The following is a 21,122-nucleotide window of genomic DNA, read 5'->3' on the forward strand; positions in this document are numbered from 1 at the left end:
CACAAAGACAGTCCCTGCCCCAACAGCAGTTTTAAATGGTCCCTGTAAAATTCCCTTCCATTCTCAGTTAACCAGGTGTCACTTCCTTGGTCCCTGCAGTGTCACAATCTTACTAGTCCTCGAGTCTTCCAGCGTAGCCAAGACATGAATTAAAGCAAACGGGTAAAATACCACTGAAAACAAACCCACCCGTCCTTTCCAGGCCTGCTTTATCCCTCAGAAGGGAGCAAAAAAAGGCCAAGCCCAATGTTTTTCCCCCTTGATAGGTCACCTTTACTATGGAGAGTGCAGGAAAGTGGGCACAGCTGGCAATCTCTCTGCACCCTCCAGCTGTGTGAGCTTCCCCTTTAGCTCTGACACTCTGTTATGATTTTCTCAAGGCTTTCCAGTATCGGATACTCCTATGTGCCTCAACAGCAGCAGTGGGGACAGCCATTAGTGCTCCTAATGTTAACCTGCCCTCTTTACAATCTAGCTGTAGTAGTTGGTTCTGTGGTGTCCTGTGGCAAGGAGTTCCACAGGATGATAAAAAAATGAGGAATAGGGAAGCATTTCCTGTTATTAGGTCTGTATTCCTCCCCCTCCCCCCCTCCCCCCCCCCCCCCCCCCCGCAATTTTGTATTATATAACAAAGGTAAAAGGCAGGACTGATCCATTCTCAGTCTTCAGTTGAGTTAAAGGAGTAATTCCACCAGCTGGCAGCAGTAGTAGGCTCTTGTCCTCTCTGGGGACTAGCCACTAGAATAGGACATGGCACACACTTGATGAGTGTGTCCCATGAGCAAGGTCTGGATTGAAGCTGCCCGCAGAGCCCCCTCTCCATTGGCCTCATGCCAACCATCTGGGTTTGTTCCAGGGAGTTCACCAAGGAGCGTGAGAAGGCCAAGTCACGGGGCACATTCCAGAAGCTGCGAGAGAAGCAGCAGCTGGAGGAGGATCTGAAGGGCTACATGGACTGGATCACCCATGCCGAAGTCATGGACAGCCACCGGGCCAGGGGAGAAGGTACCATCCTCACCTGGGCAAAGCCTCTCGCTTCTGGAGAATGGTTAAATCCTCCACCGGGGAGGGGGAGGGGGGTGTCTGTGGGATGAGCGGGGTGGGAGGCCGAGGGAAGGTGTGCACTTGCTCCTAGTTTACTCATTGAGGGAGGCTGCCCCTCCCTTGACATTATCCAGGTTCAAGGATTAGCAGCTGCTTCAGACTCGCCAGAGATGAAGAGTTTTTGGAGAGGAAAGACAGTCTTATGGCATAGGACAGGCCAAGGCCTTGGGAAGCCCATAGGCTGTTCCTGGATCTGCCACTGACTTATTGGGTGACCTCGGGCAAGTCACTTCACCAATCCGTGCCTCTGTTTCCCCATGTATAGTGGGATGTACTAACACTTGCCCATTTTGGGCTGAAATTAGTCACATTTGCTAAGGGCTTTTGAGAACCTGAAGTGGAAGTTGCTATAGAAGAGAGTTATTGGCCCCCTTCCCCATTACCTCCCTGGGATGCTGTTATGTGCTTGGATGTAATCCCTTGGCTCTTTGTTTACTCTGTGGGGCATTTTACACAGCTGTGGAGCTATATGTAATGATCACAATTCTGAACGCCATCGCTGGTCCCCTGCTCTGTATTGCCACCGGTTACACTCCCGCGGTGTCTAGTATCGCTCTGTTTCTTTGCACATTACAATGCCAAAAAACCCCTCCTTCCCAAACTTGTTCTCTTGAGCGCGGACGTGTCTCTTGAGGAGGTTTGTGTCTCTTTGGGAGTTATTAGATGGGAACCCTTCCTTTGCAGATGTGCTTCTCAGGGTATAGCTACGCTGCAATCACTTTCATCTAGCCAGATCAGTCACCAGAGCGGGTGAAGCCGCAATAGCCCTGTGAGTGATTATGCGCCGATTTCACTGCTCCAGTATCGGAGCTAGTGAGATTAAAGTGCGCTCGGGTGCATCTGCACAAGCTGCGATCACACCTCCGATTGCAGTGTGGACATACCCTTAGAGTTCCCCTTCCCTCTCCGGTGGGAATCCATTGCCGATGTCCCCATGTGTCTCTTGAGGGGGTCCCCAGCTCACTGAAGATCTCTCTCTTTCATAGGGATGCTGCCATCAGAGGAAGGGGGTTCAGAGACCGAGAGCCTGTATGAAATTGAGGGCATGAACAAATGGATTCTCTTCTTGTGAGTACACACACACACACACACACAGTCTCTCTCTCTCCTGCCTGATCCTGACTCTCCTGCTCTTGGAATCAATCCTGTTGTAAGAGCCCCTATCGGAAGAGCTGGTAGTTTTGTTGGGGGGGGGTGGATACACCATGTTCAGTGCAGCCCACGCAAAGGTGGATTTTGCTATGTCCGGCTCTGGAAAAAGGCTAGTTCAGGTGGTATCCCGCCTCTTCTTTTGGGGGACCATGCGTCAAGCTCCTCTCCACTATCCCTCCTCGTACCCAGCACACCCCAGGGCTCCGGGAACTGCGTGAGTGGTGTCAGGAAATCCAAGGTCATTCCGACTGATAAACAGGTGAGGCCAGCGCACTCTTTAAGGGGCAGTGACCTCTCCAGAGCATGCACAGGACCGGCCGCCATGCGGAAGGGAAGGCATCTCATGGATCCTGTGCTGGGCGAGCAGCCCGGACACCTGGGCAAGTGCCTTAGCTTCACCATCTGTTCCTATTCCTTGGGCAAGTGCCTTAGTTTCACCATCTGTAAAGTGGGGATAAATGAAGCACACTTCCCCAGGGCTTTGAAACAAGTTGTTCATTAACACACCAGCATCTCCTTTGTTACCCTGGTGCATCCCCATTTGGCGTCGTGGTGATTGAGTGGGGACTTTGACTCTGTGCTGGTAATAGTTTGGGATGGAGGAAAGGTGGTAGAGGGGGGCAAAGCGGTATCCCTGCCTGCAGAACCCCTCTCCTATGCGTTTGCATGGGTCCCTGGGAGCTGGTGGGCAGGGCGCTTTGCAATGACTCTGCCTTCTGGGGCTGGGTGCTGGGGGGGCAGGGAGCCCTGAAGTCACCCCTCTTGGCCCATCTCTCTAGCCAGCAGTGGAGGCGATGGAACCGCCTGTTCCGCAGGAAGTGCCGCGAGGTGGTGAAGTCCAAGTTTTTCTATTGGCTGGTGATCCTGCTCATCTCTCTGAATACCCTGTCAATCGCCTCCGAGCATCACTGGCAGCCCGAGTGGCTGACCCGTGTGCAAGGTGAGCAGGGCGGCCCGGGGCTTGGGAGCCGCTGCCGGTTCAGTGCATCCACGGGCTTGCATGCGCACACGCCTGCCCACACGTGAACACCCACATATACACACACACACACACCAACGCACACATGTGCATGCGCCTGCGCACCACACACACACGCAAAAGTGCACGCACACCCCCGTGCCTGTGTGCACATGTAGTTTCCTCCCGGTCTTGTGTTTCCCCTCCTGCGCACAGACCCGCCTCTTGCTGGGGTGGGGAAGGGAGCGTTCTGCTGCCGCTGCTCAGGGCTAGGAGCTGGGCAGGTAAGTGTGAGTCAGGCTCCTCTTCCTCCCTGCTGCGCTGCCCCAGGATCGTAGGCTGGGGGAGAGGGAGGCAGCAGGGGGCGTAGTGAGAGGGTGGAGGAGGATGTGGTCTCATGAGCAGCTGCTAGTGGCCATCGGGGGATCTGCCGCCTCAGTCCAGAGCGCTGACCGGCTGGGTTCGCTGCTTGCAGACAGTGCCAACCGGGTGCTGCTGGCTCTCTTTGCGGCCGAGATGCTGCTGAAGATGTACGCGCTGGGCCTGCGCCAGTACTTCATGTCCCTCTTCAACCGCTTCGACTGCTTCGTGGTGTGCGTCGGCATCCTGGAGATTATCCTGGTGGAGATCAATGTCATGTCACCCCTGGGCATCTCCGTCCTGCGGTGCATTCGCCTGCTGAGGATCTTCAAGATAACCAGGTGGGAGCACCTCTCCCCAGGGCCTGGGGTCAGGCAGTACAGGCAGGGGGGCTTGCACTGGGAGGCTGGGCTGTCCTTACCCCTTCTGAGGCCTCAGGCATGACTACAACTATGAGCTGCCAGAGGCTGAGGAAGGGGAACTGGTGAGTTCTCTGGCCTCTGTGTGGCCAGGGTCAGGATACCTAGTGTCTGTTTACAACTCTGGGAGGGGAGTGGGGTCTAGTGGTTAGAGCTAGGGCTTAGGTGTCAGGACTCCTGGGTTCTATCCCAGCCACAGGAGGGGGGTGGGTCTAGTGGTTAGAGCAGGGAGGCTGGGAGTCAGGACTCCTGGGTTCTGTTCCCAGCTCTGGAAGGGGAGTGAGGTCTAGTGGGTCAAAGCAGGGGGCGGGGAGCTAGGACTCCTGGGTTCTCTCCCTGGCTCTGGGAGGGGAGGGGGGCTAGTGGATCAGAGCAGGGGAGGTGGGGGGCTGGGACACAGAACTCTGGGGCTCTAATCTGACACTGACTCACTGCTATCAGCCCCCAGCTGATCAGGCTGTCCTGTGAGTGGTGGGGCAAACCACACTCTGAGTAGTTACCTGCGGCCCTGCTGGAAGGAGGGCGTGGAGAGTGCAGGGTCTGAGCCCTCCTGCCACGAGACAAACCAGCAGCTCAGCCTGTCCTTTGGGACCCAGCGAGGCTCCTCACAGCTACCCGGAGCAGGAGCAGGAGCCCGCTCTGCCAGAGGGGTCCCAGAGACACAACAGAGCTGGGAGCTGAGAATGCCACAGGATTCATGAACCTCACTTCCCTAGGTTGGGATATTTGGTGGCAATAATGAAAATGGGGGGAAGCTGGGCATGGGGTTCACCTGGCTCCCCAGATCTATCTAGGTAGGTACTTATCTGCCCTCATCACCATAACATCAGAGCAACGGATTCCTCCTCACACCCCCTGTGCGGCAGGGCAGCATCCTTATTCCTGTTTCATGCATGGGGAACGGAGGCACGGAGGGGCTAAGTGCCAGGCCCATGGTTGCACAAGACATCTGTGGCGAAGCCAGGAACTGAGTACTAGGATGTGTTTCCTAATGGAGAGCACACTTGAATGGGAATCAGGAGACGTGGCTTCTACTCCCAGCTCTGCCACTGGCCTGCTGGGGGACCTGGGGCAAGTCATGTCCCTGCCCAGTGCCTCAGTTTCCCCACCTGTGAGATGGGGACAAGGAACATGGCCTCCTTTGCAAAGCACTTTGAGATCTACTGATGAAAAACTCCACAGAAGAGCTAGGCATTATTCTTATCATCTCCTGTCTAACACCTGGTCCCAGGACCACACGGGAGACATTTGGCCAAGCAGAGATGAGATGATGGAGTGTCCCCCTTGAACTGAGCAGGGCATTCCCCTCATCACCCTGCCCCCCATTTCTGCTTGTGCACCCCAGTGGCGCCCCTCGACGTAAGCAGCCTGTGTGCCTCTCCTCACGCTAGGTACTGGACCTCTCTGAGCAACCTGGTGGCATCCCTGCTAAACTCGGTCCGCTCCATCGCCTCCCTGCTCCTCCTCCTCTTCCTCTTCATCATCATCTTCTCCCTGCTGGGGATGCAGCTCTTCGGCGGGAAGTTTGACTTTGAAGACATGGAGGTGCGGCGCAGCACCTTCGATAACTTCCCCCAGGCGCTCATCAGTGTCTTCCAGGTATGGGGCATGGGGTGCAGTGGGCATCAATCTCGCTGGTCTAACGCATAGAGGAGGGGCTGAAGTCAGGATACCTGGATTCTTTTTTGGGCTCTGGGGGACAGTGTGACTTAGTGGTTAGAGCAGGGAACAAGGAGTCAGGACTAATGGGTTCTGTTCTTTCTGGTCCAGTGGAATGGTTCTACTTGACCTGTTCTTTCACTCACCCCGTCTCCCAGATCCTGACCGGAGAAGATTGGAATTCAATCATGTACAATGGGATCATGGCTTATAAAGGGCCCTCCTTCCCCGGCGTGCTGGTATGCATTTACTTCATCATCCTCTTCGTCTGCGGGAACTGTATCCTCTTTCTAGCCAGTTGGGGAGTAACAGCTGGGCATTTTCTTGTCTTATCCAGCACAGTCACATCTAGGTTCAAGTACACATCGGGGAAGAGCTATGGGGCTGGGTATGGTATGTTCAGACATCATAGTACCAGGAGTGAGGGAAATGATGAAACAGGAGTGGGGGTTAAAAGGGATGAAAAAATCAGTTGGGTAGCTCTCTTGGTCTCATGGCTTTGGATCCCACTGTTGACACCAACAGAGATTCACTGGTGACAGCCAAGAGGCAGCTGTCATGGGTACACAGAGGGCTCGTTGCTGAACCTGGGGTTCTCCCCAGCTGCCTGCGTACATTGCTTAGTGTCACCACACAGGCTCTCGCTAAGCCTGGGCCATGGAAGGGACTCATTCCTTACATATGAGCATGCTCCCTAAGCTCCTTAGCCCCACCCCCTCTCAGATATCCTGCTCAATGTCTTCCTGGCCATCGCTGTGGACAATCTGGCCGAGGCCGAGAGCCTGACGTCGGCCCAGAAAGCCAAAGCCGAGGAGAAGAAGCGGAGGAAAATGTCCAGGTCGGTGCTGCTCTCTGCTGCTTAAAAGCGGGAACCCCCAAGGGCCCAGGGCTTGCAAATCAATGTGAGCTCCTGGTCTTGGGCATCATCTCAGCAGCATTCATTGCAACTCTGCCATGGCCTCACTCCTCACCTCTCTTTTGTGGTTCCCTGTCCAGAAGTTACCCAGAGAAATCTGAGGAGGAAAAGCTCCTGCTGGCCAAGAAGCTGGAGCAGAAAGCCAAGGCTGAAGGAATCCCCACCACAGCCAAGGTCAGTGCTGCGACCCCTCTGAGGTCGTCTGAACAAATGTCTAGGGGAACTTTCCCTGGCAGTTGAGGAGTACGGTACCCAGCAGTAATGTCTTCCCATTATTTGTCCTGTTGTGCATGAAAGGTGGATGGCCGTGGCGGGAGGGAGGGAGATTTCCCCTGGGCCCACGGAATGACTGGGGACAAAATCCTGAGCTTCAGCAGACGCATCTCCGGAGACTTGTAGCAAGACGTCCATTCTGTATGCCCTGTAGGCCTGGATCATTCCTCTGACGAGCGAGCCTGCTTTCCCTGTCCCCTCCCAAAACGCGTGGCGGGGGGACGGGGAGTGGGACTCAGTGGGTACAGGCCCAGGATCAAAGGTCCCGTATCAAAGGACTGTCTCGGTGGAGTTTCCACTCAAGATCTTTCTACACACACTTGTTCACAGACACACACACATATAGGGCCCATCAGAGGCCCTTGTCCAACTGGCCAGTGATCCTGGCTCCCCTGCCTCGTGTTATTTATTATTAATTATTTCTATTATGGTAGCGCCTAGGAGCAGTGGCAGATTAGCCACTGGGCCCGGGGCCCCAGCCAACTGGGAGGCCCCCGGAAAAAATCTGCCGGCAGCAGCGAAAGCCTGGAGCTGCGGCCGCTGGGCGGGTGAGGCTGGAAAGCCCCCACGCACTGACCCTGTTCCGTGGCAGAAGTGTTGGCCAGGGGAAGCCCCCTCCACAGCAGCCAGACCCATGTCCCACAGAGAAGCACGGGGGTGGCGGGGGAAGCCTCAGCATCCAGACCCTGGGGCTGAAGGAGCTCTCACACCCTGCTGTGACCCCAGGGCCGTGGCACGGGACAGAGCTTCTTGGTCTTGGGGTGCAGCGGGGGGGGCAGAAAGGAGCAAAAGGGGTTGTGGGGCTGCAGTGGGGGGGCAGAATGAGAAGGACCCTGGGTGGAACAGGGGCGGGCCCCAGGGGAAGGGGCAGAAAGGGGTGGGTCTGTGGGTGGGGCCACAGGCGGAAGGGGTGGGGAGGGGCCCCCCACTTGCTCTGGCCCAAGGCCCCAGGGAACCTTAATCCGCTTCTGCCTAGGAGCCTCCATTGTGGGTCAGAGCCCCATTGTTGCAGGCACTGTACAAACACAGAACAAACAGATGGCTCCTGCCCCAATGGGAGATCGGGGGAGCTCTCCCTGCCTCTCGCCTGCAGCATTGTCCCGCTGGCCTGCGGAAGGCTGGCACGCAGAGCCCTGGCAGTGCCACGGGTGGTGTTTCCGGGATGCTCAGCTAGTCGCCTCTCTCTCTCCTTCTCAGTTAAAAGTGGACGAGTTTGAATCAAATGTGAATGAGATCAAAGACCCCTACCCTTCTGCTGACTTCCCAGGTAAGGCTCTGGCTTGATCCTTGCCTCCAGCCGGAGAGACTGAGGGACCGATGGAAAGGGTTGGGGTGGCTTGCAGAGAGAAATCCCATTGGAGGGCTCTGGTCCCAAGAGTGCAGCTCAGCTAGTGGCTTATTACGATGCAGAAAGCCACATGGTTTGTTTCCAGCAGATGCCGAGCTGGAATAAACTCTGTGCAGTTCGCTGCAGCACTTGGTCTGTGTATGAGGGTAGGGGCGTGATCAGGGAGTTCTACCTCTCTCTGGGGAGGATACCAGACTCTGCACATGCCTCTTCCATTGCTTGTGGGGTGTTACTTGCCTCACTGACGGGTGAGTCCTGCTGGCCACTAGGGGGCGCACTAGGTGACATAAGATGGGGGAGCCCCCCCACACACACACTGAGAACAATGGGAGCTGGGTTTGGCCTGGAGGATTTGAAGTCAGGACGTCGGGGGATACCCCAGGGTTTTGTCCTATGAGTCTCTAATGGCAAGCAGAATCTTGCTCCACAGCGGGAGTGTGAGTACCCCCAGGGGCTGTGGGGTGCGAGGGGAGCCACAGCCCTTCGTCTAACTGTGGTGGCCACAATCTCTCTGCCCAGCATAAAAGGAAACATGGCCAGATGTCAGGTTCCTGATCCCTGCATGGAGGGTCAGAGCTGTTTTGCTGACTCATCCTGCAGCTGGACCACGGGGTCTCATCATCCCCAACTCCGGATGGTTAAGGAAACAATCCCTCATTGGCTGCCCAGGATGGAGAGGGGCCAAGTGATCCTTCTCTACCTCTAAGTTTTAGCTTCTGCTAAGGTTTTTTTTTTTTTTTTGGCTGCTGCTAAGTGAATGACCCCAATATGCGAGCTCAAAGTCACTGACTATATTTCCCTCCCTCTGGCTGCTCCACAGGTGACGATGAGGAAGATGAGCCCGAAATCCCCCTGAGCCCTCGGCCACGCCCCTTGGCAGAGCTGCAGCTCAAGGAGAAAGCAGTACCCATGCCCGAAGCCAGTGCCTTCTTCATCTTCAGCCCAACCAACAAGTAGGTGCTGCTTCTCCTCCCATCTGTCAGAAACCCAGCAGTGATCAGCGAGGATAGAACCTGGAACCTCCCGACTGAGCTACAAAGTAACACCTTTAACTGTAATGGGCTGTTACAGCCTCTTGAGCCAGCTGTGCCCACACGCTGTCCCAGGGTAGAAGCATGCCGGGCACACAGAATGAGGGGTGCCACCCCCGAGACTCACGCAGGGATCTCCCCAGCTGCACCACTCCCCAAGCTCTAACCTGGGCTGTCACTCAGCCCCTTGGAGCTGACAATGTTTTGACTGTCTGCCTCCCCTCTCTCCCTTCCCCAGGATCCGAGTGCTGTGCCACCGAATCGTCAACGCCACCTGGTTCACCAACTTCATCCTGCTCTTCATCCTGCTCAGCAGCGTCTCCCTGGCGGCCGAGGATCCCATCCGGCCTGTGTCCTTCAGGAACAAGGTTCCCAGGATGGGCTGTTGGGGAAAGCAGTTTGAGCCACCAGAAACGTGCAGCTTCAGGGGAGCTGCTTGCCAGGCTATTGCCTTGTGCCCAAGGAGAGTTTAGTGCAGGGGATGAGGAATCAGGAGTCCTTGGTTCTTTTCCTGGCTCTGGAAGGAAAACCTGTTCCAGAGCTGCAGCAGGGGATTCTGGGTTCTCATTCCTGGCTGGCACTAACTTTACTTTGTGGCCCTGGGCAAGTCACTTCCTCTCTGTGCCTCACCATCCCAGTCTGTAGCAGAGGGATAATAAAGCTGCCCTGTGAGGTTACATTCGTTCCCCGCTGGGATCTGCTCGGCCCCTGTGGTGCAGGGAGCGGTAGGGATACCTGCAGAGCAGTCCATTGCCCTGTGAAGCACTCAGAGACCGCACAAGTGTGGATGGAGTTATTCATCAGAACTCCACGGCTGGAGGTGGGCCATTGGGCAGGGTGCAGAGGTGGCACCAAGCATTCGTGCTGTCAGGCGCTCGGCTGGCTGGTTCTTGCTCATGTGCTCAGGGTCCAACCGATCACCATATTTGGGATCAGGAAGGAGTTTCCCCCCAGGTCACACCGGCTGGCATCTTGGGGCTGGCTGGTTTTGCCTTCCTCTGGAGCACAGATCACTTGCAAGGACCCGCTGGGTATGTCTCAATAAAACAAATCCTTGCCATTGCAGGGGCCTGAGCCATTGGTGGGCCCCTCAATCACTGGACTGCTGGCTTAGGTTTCCGTGGAAAGCTCAGCAGCGTGGGGCACACAGCTGAGGTAAAATGGGACTGCTCTAGAAAACTGGAATCAGGACTCCTGGCTTCTGCCCCTAGCACTGCCATTAACTGCCTGTGTGATCACTGGCAAGTCACTTAACATCACTCTGTGCCTCAGATTCCCCACCTTTAAATTGTCTTGGATTGTAATACTGTGAATGTACAGAGCCTTTCATCTGAGGACCCCAAAGCACTGTCACTAACCTCGTTTTACACACAGGGAAACTGAGGCCCAGAGAGGGGAAATTACTTGCCCAAGATCACCCAGCTAGATGCTTACAGAGCTGGGAAAAGAACCCAGGGATCCTGACACCTTAGGCCATGGTCCTTTCCCAGAACCAGGAATTGAACCCAGGAGTCCTGACCCTAAATCGCCAGCATTAACCACTAGAACACTGACTGGCGAGGCCACATCTGGAGTACTGTGTCCAGTTTTGGACCTCCCACTACAAAAGGGATGTGGACAAATTGGAGAGAGTCCAGCGGAGGGCAATGAAAATGATCAGGGGGTTGGGGCACATGATTTATGAGGAGAGGCTGAGGGAACTGGGATTATTTAGTCTGCAGAAGAGAAGAGTGAGAGGGGATTTGATAGCAGCCTTCAACTGTCTAAACAGGGGTTCCAAAGAGGATGAAGCTCGGCTGTTCTCAGTGATGGCAGATGACAGAACAAGGAGTAATGGTCTCAAGTTGCAGTGAGGGAGGTCTAGGTTGGATATTAGGAAAACCTATTTCACTAGAAGGGTGGTGAAGCACTGGAATGGGTTACCTAGGGAGGTGGTGGAATCTCCATCCTTAGTGGTTTTTAAGTTCCGGCTTGACAAAGCCCTGTCTGGGATGATTTAGTTGGGGTTTCAAGTATCAGAGGGGTAGCCGTGTTAGTCTGAATCTGTAAAAAGCAACAGAGGGTCCTGTGGCACCTTTGAGACTAACAGAAGTACTGGGAGCATAAGCTTTCGTGGGTAAGAACCTCACTTCTTCAGATGGCATCTGAAGAAGTGAGGTTCTTACCCACGAAAGCTTATGCTCCCAGTACTTCTGTTAGTCTCAAAGGTGCCACAGGACCCTCTGTTGCTTTTTAGTTAGGGTTGTTCCTGCTCTGAGCAGTGGGTTGGATTTGATGACCTCCTGAGGTCCCTTCCAACCCTAATCTTCTATGATTCTATGAACACTCTCCCCTCCCAAAGATGGGAACAGTAGCTAGGAATCCTGGCTCCTGGGCTCTAACCCTTGGACTGCTGTGCTCTGCTAAGGATAATCCTTTTCTGACTGCTGTGGGGGCTGGGAGGCTTAATTCATTAGTGTCGTAAAGATGCTGGCGCGAAAGAAGCAGTCACAGTGCAAAGCATGTATGTATTATTGTTGTATTTATTATTAGCACCAGGTGTGCAGTTTCCATTCAGCGGGGCAGTGTGCCGTCTGTCTGCCAAAGCTCCTGGTTGCAGGACGTTCAAATAACATCTGGTCTCCCGAGTTACCAAAACCTCTCCCTGATTTTTATCTTCAGGTTCTGGGATATTTTGACATCGGCTTCACCTCCGTGTTCACAGTTGAAATAGTCCTGAAGGTGAGTCACACCCCATCTTTCTGGAGACAGTGCATAATGGGGTGATGCCAACGGTGAGGGGAGCCGCTGATCGGGGCAGAGCAGAGGCAGGCGTCAGCAGTGGCTGCAGTGAATGGGGAATCTTTGATTGAGGCTGCTGCTGCACACAGACAGACACTGGGGGTTCGCTGGCCAGCCTGTGCCACTTACTGTCACCACTAGGGCGGCCTCCTCCGTACAGCTAGTCTGAACATTTGCCTCAAACGTTTTTCGTTAGTTTCTCCAAAACTGAAATTTGTCATGAAATTGTGTTGATTCTGACAAAAATTCCTGCCAAAAAAAAAGAGGTTTGGAAATGTTCAAAATGTTTAGAATTTGATGTCCTTTCTTTTTTCATGTTTACATTATTTCATACCATGGCAGGAGTAACAGTGCAATAGGTTTCCATCAATACGAACTAGCAACTGCCATTTATGTACACCCATAATATGCCCTATTACTGTGACATGTCATAATATAATAGAAATTAGGGCTGTCAATTAATCGCAGTTAACTCATGCGATTAAATAAAAAATCACGATTAGTCGCAGTTTTAATCGCACTGTTAATCAATAGAATGCCACTTGAAATTTGTTAAATATTTGTGGATGTTTTTCTACATTTTTAAATATATTGATTTCAATGACAACACAGAATACAAAGTGTACAGTGCTCACTTTATATTAATTTTGATTACAGATATTTGCACTGTAAAAATGATAAATAAAAGAAATAGTATTTTTCAGTTCACCTCATACAAGTACTGGAGTGCAATCTCTTTATTGTGAAAATGCGACTTACAAATGTAGATTTTTTTGGTTCCATAATTGCATTCAAAAACAAAACAATGCAAAACTTTAGAGCAGGGGTGGCCAGCCTGTGGCTCCGGAGCCACATGCAGCTCTTCAGAAGTTAATATGCGGCTCCTTGTATAGGCACCGACTCTGGGGCTGGAGCTACAGGTGCCAACTTTCCAATGTGCCGGGGGGTGCTCACTGCTCAACCCCTGGCTCTGCCACAGGCCCTGCCCCCACTCCACCCCTTCCCTGAGCCTGCCCTGTCCTCGTTCCTCCCCCCCCCCCCCCCGAGCCTCCTGCACACCACAAAACAGCTGATTGGGAGGTGCGGGGAGGGAGGGGGAGGTGCTGATCGGCGGGGCTGCTGGTGGGCAGGGGATGGCGGGGAGCTGATGGGGGGCTGCCGATGTATTACTGTGGCTCTTTGGCAATGTACATTGGTAAATTCTGGCTCCTTCTCAGGCTCAGGTTGGCCACTCTTGCTTTAGAGCAGTGGCTCTCAAACCGTTTTTACTGGTGACCCCTTTCGCATAGGAAGCTTCTGAGTGCGACCCCCATTATAAATTAAGAACACTTTTTTATATATTTAACACCATTCTAAATGCTGGAGGCAAAGCGGGGTTTGGGATGGAGGTTGACAGCTCACAACCCTCCATGTAATAACCTTGTGACCCCCTGAGAGGTCCCAAACCCCAGTTTGAGAACCCCTGCTTTAGAGCCTACAAGTCCACTCATCCTACTTCTTGTTCAGCCAATCACTCAGACAAAAAAGGTTTCAAAGTAGCAGTCGTGTTAGTCTGTATCTGCAAAAAGAACAGGAGTACTTGTGGCACTTCAGAGACTAACAAATGTATTTCAGCGTAAGCTTCTTCGGATGCATAGAATGGAACACACAGACAGAAGATATTTATACATACAGAGAACGTGAAAAGGTGGAAGAATGCATACCAACTGTAAGAGGCCAATCGATTGAGATGAGCTATCAGCAGCAGAAGAAAAAAACCCTTTGAAGTGATAATCGAATGACCCATAGAAGGTGTGAGGAGAACTTAACATGGGGGAAAAAAATTCAATTAGTGTAATGACCCAACCATTCCCAGTCTCTAAAGTTTGTTTACATTGACGGGAGATACTGCTGCCTGCTTCTTATTTACAATGTCACCAGAAAGTGAGAACCGGCGTTCACATGGCACTTTTGTAGCTGGCATTACAAAGTATTTATGTGCCAGATATGATAAATATTCGTATGCCCCTTCATGCTTCGGCCACCATTCCAGAGGACAGGCTTCCATGCTGATGACGCTTGTTAAAAAAATAATGCATTAATAAAATTAGTGACTGAACTCCTTGGGGGAGAACTGTATGACTCTGGCTATGTTTTACCCGCATTCTGCCATATATCATGTTATAGCAGTCTCAGATGATGACCCAGCACATGTTGTTCATTTTAAGAACACTTTTACTGCAGATTTGACAAAACGCAAAGAAGGTACCATGTGAGATTTCTAAAGATAGCTACAGCATTCAACCCAAGGTTTAAGAATCTGAAGTGCCTTCCAAAATCTGAGAGGGACAAGGTGTGGAACATGCTTTCGGAAATCTTAAAAGTGCAATATTCTGATGCAAAAACTACAGAACCCGAACCACCAAAAAAGAAAATCAACCTTCTGCTAGTGGCATCTGACTCAGATTATGAAAATGAACATGCGTCGGTCCACTCTGCTTTGGATTGTTATCAGTCAGAACCCGTCATCAGCATGGACGCATGTCCTCTGGAATGGTGGATGAAGCATGAAGGGACATATGAATCTTTAGCGCATCTGGCATGTAAATAACTAGTGATGCCGGCTACAACAGTGCCATGAGAACACCTGTTCTCACTTTCAGGTGATATTGTAAACAAGAAGCGGGCAGCATTAGCTCCTGCAAATGTAAACAAACTTGTTTGTCTGAGTGATTGGCTGAACAAGAAATAGGACTGAGTGGACTTGTAGGTTCTAAAGTTTTACATTGTTTTATTTTTGAATGCAGTTATTTTTTGTACATAATCCTACATTTTTAAGTTCAACTTTCATGATAAAGAGATTGCACTACAGTACTTGTATTGGGTGAATTGAAAAATACTATTTTATTTGTTTTTTACAGTGCAAGTATTTGTAATCAAAAATAAATATAAAGTGAGCAGTGTGCACTTTGTATTCTGTGTTGTAATTGAAATCAATATATTTGAAAATGTAGAAAACATCCAAAAATATTTAAAGAAATGGTATTCTATTGTTGTTTAACAGCAAGATTAATCAATATTAATTTTTTTAATCGCGATTAATTTTTTTAATCGCTTGACAGCCCTAGCAGAAATATTATTTTAATATAGTTTATTTTAAAACTCTTTAAGGGCAGCTGCCACTTAGCATGGATTGAAACAGCTTCGCTTTTCTTTTAGATCAAAATGTCTCCTGTTTGTGTTGTAATGAAATAGTTTGACACTGGAGTTACAATGCAAACCACAGACATTTTGACCTAGAAGAGAAGAGAAGATGTTTCAATCAGTGCTAAGTAGCAGCTGCCCTTAACTGTTTTAAAAATGCACAGATTAATCCATTCCAAGGCTAGAAGGAACCATTACGATCACTTGGTTTGACCTACTATGTGACACAGACCATAGAACGTAGAGAATGCCTTTAGAAAAACATCCCCTCTTGATTTAAAAATTGTCAGTGCTGGAGTCTCCACCACGTCCTTGGGTAAATTGCTCCTATGATTAATTACCTTCACTGTAAACAATTTACACCTTTTTTCCAGTCTGAATTTGTCTAGTTTCAACTTCCAGCCATGGGACTATATTATGCCTTTCTCTGCTAGACTGAAGCACCCGTTATTAAATATTTAAAATAAAATCAATAGAATAATTAAATGATTATGTCATTTTACGACACCAGTAGTAGTAGTGTATGCCACAGACACGTCATTAAATAATAGAAAAATAAAAATATTAAACAAACAAAAAAAAGAAATAAAATAAAATAAAATAAAACAAAATTTCAAAGTGTTCCAGAACCAACATTTTTCAAAACTTCCATTTCATGGGATATTTTGAAAATATTTTTTTTGTTCCAATCAGGACCAAAACCAAATGACGATGTGTCGAAATTTCCCCCGAAACAGAAATGCCGAGTTTTGACCAGCTCTGCTCCTGAGTCCCACCCTAGACGGACCAGTCAGAGAAGGCCCTGTGGGCCGTCCTCTACTGTGGCCGGTTGGGCGCCCAGGGAAGCATTTGTTTAGTGGCTGTCAGCCCAGTTCCTAGGCCACAGGTGTCTGCATGAGAAAAGCACCATCACAATTGGCAGCTGGGCCAAGAATGGGCTGTGGAGAATGAACTCCCTGGAGAGACTCCTGTGGGGTGGGGCTGAGGCTCGCTGGCTCAGTGGTACATGATAAGCTTCCTTTACTGTGCCTATTCTGTGGCTCTAGAGAGGACTTAAGTGTCCAGGGCTCCAATCTGGCTTCTTTCATGAGCAGCAGTCACTAAAAAGAAAGAGGATCAGAGGTGATCTGCCCCATTCCCATTAACTCCCCTCTGCTTCCCTTCAGATGACCGCATACGGTGCATTCCTTCACAAGGGGTCCTTCTGCCGGAACTACTTCAACATCCTGGATCTGCTGGTGGTTGCTGTCTCCCTCATCTCCATGGGAATTGAGTAAGCACCTGTTGTAGCAACAGGTCTGCCTGTTCAGCAGAGGATAGGGCCATCTGCTGTGCTGTCATCTACGTTGGCAATAGAGACGGAGGATGGGTTAGGCCATTGGTCTGTCTAGCCTAGTATCTCACCTCCAGCAATGACCAGTAACTGATGCTGCAGATGGTAGGGATGCACCTGGGCAGATGCAGGGCTGTAGATGGAGGGTGGGGAGTAATTCCCTCCTGATCCCTGTGACAATCAGCCTGTGCCCAGAAGCATGTGAATTGGTTGATTCCCCTTGCATTAGCATTCATACACTATTCAGTGCCACAAAGTCATCCAGCCACACTGTTGGGAGTAAGGAAATAAACAACCCCTGAGAATGGGGAGGAGAGGCTATGACATGAATTGGATACGCAAGGATTTTGTGGGCAGGCACTCACTTCAATCTGAAATTGCCTTCCTCCTCCCCCAGGTTCCTTCAGGACTCCTGGGTTCTGTTCCTCATGGTGGGTGGGAATGTGGCCTAGGGGCTAGGGCTCAGGATAGGGATGTCAGCGATCCTGGGGGCTAGGCCCTACTCTGCTACTGATGTACTGTGCAGCCGCCTGCCCCTTCCCCCACGGTGGGAAGCGCCTGGAAGTGCTGCCCTTGGGGAGCTCTGTCAAACTGGATTGCAATCCCCTCCTAGAACACATGACAGCCTGGCCCCGCCAAAGCATGCTCCCGGCCTGTCCTCCTGCCCCTGCCGCTCCGCACCCCTTGGCCTGCCCCCTGCAGCACACCGCCAGCCTGCCCCCCAGCGCGCTCCCTCCCACTCCGCACCCCCCAGCCTGCCCCCTGCAGCACACCACCAGCCGGACCTCCCAGCATGCCCCTTCCCAGCCTGCCCCCCAAGCATGCCCCCCAGACTGCCCCCTCCTGCCCCTGCCGCTCCGCACCCCCCGGCCTGCCCCCGCAGCACACTGCCAGCCTGCCCCCCAGCGCGCCCCCTCCTGCTCCGCACCCCCCAGCCTGCCCCCTGCAGCACACCGCCAGCCGGCCCCCCCAGCACGCCCCTTCCCGCTCCGCACCTCCCAGCCTTCTCCCTGCAGCACACCGCCAGCCGGCCCCCCCCAGCACGCCCCTTCCTGCTCTGTACCTCCCGGCCTGCCCCCCAAGCATTCCCCCCAGACTGCCCCCTCCTGCCCCTGCTGCTCTGCACCCCCCGGCCTGCCCTCCAAGCATGTCCCCCAGCCTGCCCCCTCCAGCATGCCCCCTCCAGCATGCCCCCTCCTCGCCTGCCTGTCTCCCCAGTCTGCCCCCTCCTGTCCCTGGCAGGTACAGCTCCCCTGCCCATGTTGGAGGGGCACAGGTGTTGGCTCTCCCCCGATGCATCGCTGCAGGCCGGTTTGGCTCCTGATGGCGTGTGAGGAGCTGATTTGTCTGGCCAGACCCCAAGCTGGCTGAGTCACCCCGTCTCCCCCTGCCCTCCTCAGGTCCAGCGCCATCTCCGTGGTGAAAATCTTGAGGGTGCTGAGAGTCCTGCGGCCGCTGCGGGCCATTAACAGAGCGAAGGGGCTGAAGGTGAGAGCAAGGCGGGGACAAGGGCCCTCCATAGTGGGTGGACACGGCCCCCCTCAGATCTGCCACAGGAATCCAGGACCTGCCAGATCATGGGCCATCTGAGCAGGATCCCAGGACTGCACGTCCCAGGGCTCAGGCCACTGGGGTGTATTGTTAGGTGTCTGTGGGCAGCTGGGAGGCAACCCATTGGTTTTGTATTAGGTCCCCTCGCTGCATCTGGAACAGCCGCTTCCCCTGCACACCAGTGTGGTGCCGGGTCCCCCGTCCGTGTCTGGGACGGCCGTGTCCCCTGCACACCGGTGTGGTGCTGTGTCCCCCGTCCGTGTCTGGGATGGCCCCTTCCCCTACACAGGGGCACGGCCGATACCCACAGCAGGTCGTGGTGCTGCAGGCCTGACCCATCTCTGCATTGGCCTCTCTCTCTCTCTCTAGCACGTAGTCCAGTGCGTGTTCGTGGCCATCAAGACCATCGGCAACATTGTGATTGTCACCACCCTGCTGCAGTTCATGTTCGCCTGCATCGGGGTGCAGCTCTTCAAGGTGAGAGCCCCTCCCGGCCAGAACCCAGCGCTGGTCTCCCCCAACCCTCCCTGTCCTGGGGAGAGATGGGGTGGAGCTGAGCTCAGGGAAGCGCCAGGAAGTGGCTCCTCTTCGTTTCTGTTAAGAGAGGGGATTCTCCCATGTCAGAAATTCAGAGGGAGGCCGAGGACCATCCCCGGCCATCACCTTGGGGGTACCAGCACGCTGCAGGCAGAACAGGGCAGTGTATGCATAATCTGTGCCCAAGCAAGGCAGCCCCATGGCCCAGTGGGAGTCAGCCAATTTGGGGGTCTCTTGCCAGCTTTGGTGCTGACCAGCCAGGTAGCCTTGGGCCAGTTCCTTCCCCACCTGTGACTCGGTTTCCCCCGCCCGCTCCAGCTCCCCATTGTGTTGCAGGATCACAGGTGTTTCCTCCTGACCACCCATGGCACTGCAGGCAGGTCTGCGCTTGCGCTGTTGTGCGAATGGATGAGGTTGACGTGACTCTTTGGCTAGAAGTGCTACGGGTTGCTGCAGCAGTGGTCTGGCCTTCGGGCCTTGCAGGGCTCCTAGGGGTTGTCAGTGCTGCTGACTGCGCAGGGAGAGTTGAGGGCTGGCACATCTGGCTGGGCTCTAAGCACCTCTAAGGAAAGGCCCAGCTGGGGTAGGGCCCAGACGCTCACGGCTGGCACTAACCAGCCCCCTTTCAGGCTGGAATGGGCCGTGGAGACGCTGCCCCCTGGGTCGGGGCCAAGCCGTGGGGTCATGTCAGGATGTACTGCAGTTGCCAGCAGCTGCCCTTGTCCTTGCTCCCCAGGTCTATCAGTCAGGCCCCCTGCGGTTCACAGTACAATCCCTGATTCTTCTGCTCTCTGCTTAAACCTAGGGGAAGTTTAGCAGCTGTACGGATCCGGCCAAGATGACAGAAAAGGAATGCAGGTAGGCGCCCCCTGTCATCACTGCATGTACCTCGCAGCCAGAGCGCAGAGACCGGGGGTGTCATTGCCTGAGGGGGGACTGGTGGGGAAGGCGAGGAACCAGTCCTGGTTTGTTGTCTCTTGTGCTCATAGCCTGTTCCCGGGACCCTGCTGAGCAGAGGAGCCCAGGCGTGGGTCTCTATGCAGAGCAAAGCCTGCAGCACAGGGCAGCTTGCTCTAGGGGGCAGAGAGCCGAGGGGAGTGTTGAATGGCCAGGACCAAGGAGGAGTTGGGCTCGTAAGCCAGAGGAAGGCCAGGCCAATGGTTAAGGCACTAGCAGGGTTGCCAGGTGTCTGGGTTTTGACCGGAACACCTGGTCGAAAAGGGACCCTGGTGGCTCCGGTTAGCACCACTGACCAGGCCATTAAAAGTCCGGTCAGCGGCACAGCAGGGATAAGTAAGCCGCGGCTTCTGGAAGCAGGAGCATGTCCCCCCTTTGGCTCCTATGTGTAGGGGCAGCCAGGGGGCTCCGTACGCTGTTCCCGCCCCAAGTGCCAGCTCTGCAGTTTCCATTGGCCAGAAACTACAGCCAATGGGAGCTGCAGGGGGGGTGCCTGCGGACAGGGCAGCACGCAGAGCCACCTGGCCGCACCTCCACGTAGGAGCCAGAGGGAGGACAAGCCACTGCTTCCGGGAGCTGCTTGAGGTAACCACCGCCCAGAACCTGCACCCCTGACTCCCTCCCACGCCCCAACCCCCTGCCCCAGCCCTGATCCCCCTCACGCCCTTGGCTCGGAGCACCCTCCTGCACCCCAAACCCCTCATCCCCAGCCCCACCCCAGAGTCTGCACCTCCACCCCCAAACCCCCAGCCCGGAGCCCCCTCGCGCACCCTGAACCCCTCATTTCTGGCCCCACTCCAGAACACCCCCCCCAGCCCAGAGCCCGTACCCCCTCCCACCCCCCAGCCCCCTGCCTCAGCCTGGAACCCCTTCCCATACTCCGAACCCCTCGTCTGCATCCCCCAGGCCGGAGCCCCTCCTACACCTCAAACCCCTCATTTTTGGCCCCACCCCAGAACCCGTATCCCCAGCCGGAGCCCTCACCCCCTCACGCATCCCAACCCCCTGCCCCAGCCTGGTGGAAATGAGGGAGTGAGTGAGAGTGGGGAGAGCAAGTGACAGAGGGAGTGAGCAGGGAGCGGGGCCTGGGAGACAGGCAGGGCTGTTCAGTTTTGTGTGAGTAGAAAGTTGGCAACCCTAAGCCTGGGACTGTCTTGTGTTTTATGGAACGACCTGGGAAAGCTCTTTCAGGCCTTCTTCACTCATCATCAAAAGCAGGAGCAGAAGATGGCAGCCCCCAGGCATGGGTGGTGGGTATAAGAGGCCAGAGGGGGCTAAGCCTCCCCAAACAGACGGCCTGCTGCCTTTGGAGCGCACCGCTGCCAAAAGGGTGGGCACCCTGGCTGTGGTCCTGCCCGCACTCCACTTGAGTTCCCGCTCCCACTCGTCCTCTTCCTGTCCCCAGTCTGCTTGCAGGGGAGCCTTGCAGGAGGGGGTGAAGAGACACATGCATGCACGAGGGGTGAGCGGCCGGAAGCCGGTGGGCAGGCAGGGGAACCCCAGGGGAGGGGCTGAAGAGGCGCAGGTGGGGATGAGTGGGGCAGGAGCTGGAGCAGGGGC

General features: G+C 53.9%; 1 protein-coding gene across 5 annotated transcripts in view; it reads left to right on the plus strand.

Moving 5' to 3' along the window:
• The window catches only part of LOC101932307 (voltage-dependent L-type calcium channel subunit alpha-1S), a 100,256-nt gene that overhangs the window by 25,162 nt on the left and 53,972 nt on the right, over positions 1–21,122 (plus strand). For 4 of the 5 annotated variants that reach the window (XM_065595004.1, XM_065595000.1, XM_065595003.1 and 1 more), the window contains exons 8-23: positions 857–1,005; positions 2,091–2,172; positions 3,036–3,196; positions 3,690–3,915; positions 5,385–5,592; positions 5,811–5,931; positions 6,376–6,490; positions 6,649–6,742; positions 8,039–8,108; positions 9,010–9,142; positions 9,459–9,588; positions 11,882–11,941; positions 16,351–16,457; positions 17,918–18,005; positions 18,438–18,545; positions 19,411–19,463. In XM_065595004.1, coding sequence (XP_065451076.1) covers positions 857–1,005; positions 2,091–2,172; positions 3,036–3,196; positions 3,690–3,915; positions 5,385–5,592; positions 5,811–5,931; positions 6,376–6,490; positions 6,649–6,742; positions 8,039–8,108; positions 9,010–9,142; positions 9,459–9,588; positions 11,882–11,941; positions 16,351–16,457; positions 17,918–18,005; positions 18,438–18,545; positions 19,411–19,463 — 1,905 coding nt within the window. The remainder of the gene's footprint in view (positions 1–856; positions 1,006–2,090; positions 2,173–3,035; positions 3,197–3,689; positions 3,916–5,384; positions 5,593–5,810; positions 5,932–6,375; positions 6,491–6,648; positions 6,743–8,038; positions 8,109–9,009; positions 9,143–9,458; positions 9,589–11,881; positions 11,942–16,350; positions 16,458–17,917; positions 18,006–18,437; positions 18,546–19,410; positions 19,464–21,122) is intronic. The other variant, XM_065595005.1, reaches the window with a different exon arrangement.

The sequence above is a fragment of the Chrysemys picta genome, chromosome 4 (genome assembly GCF_011386835.1).
Source record: "Chrysemys picta bellii isolate R12L10 chromosome 4, ASM1138683v2, whole genome shotgun sequence".
Taxonomy (NCBI): domain Eukaryota; kingdom Metazoa; phylum Chordata; order Testudines; family Emydidae; genus Chrysemys; species Chrysemys picta.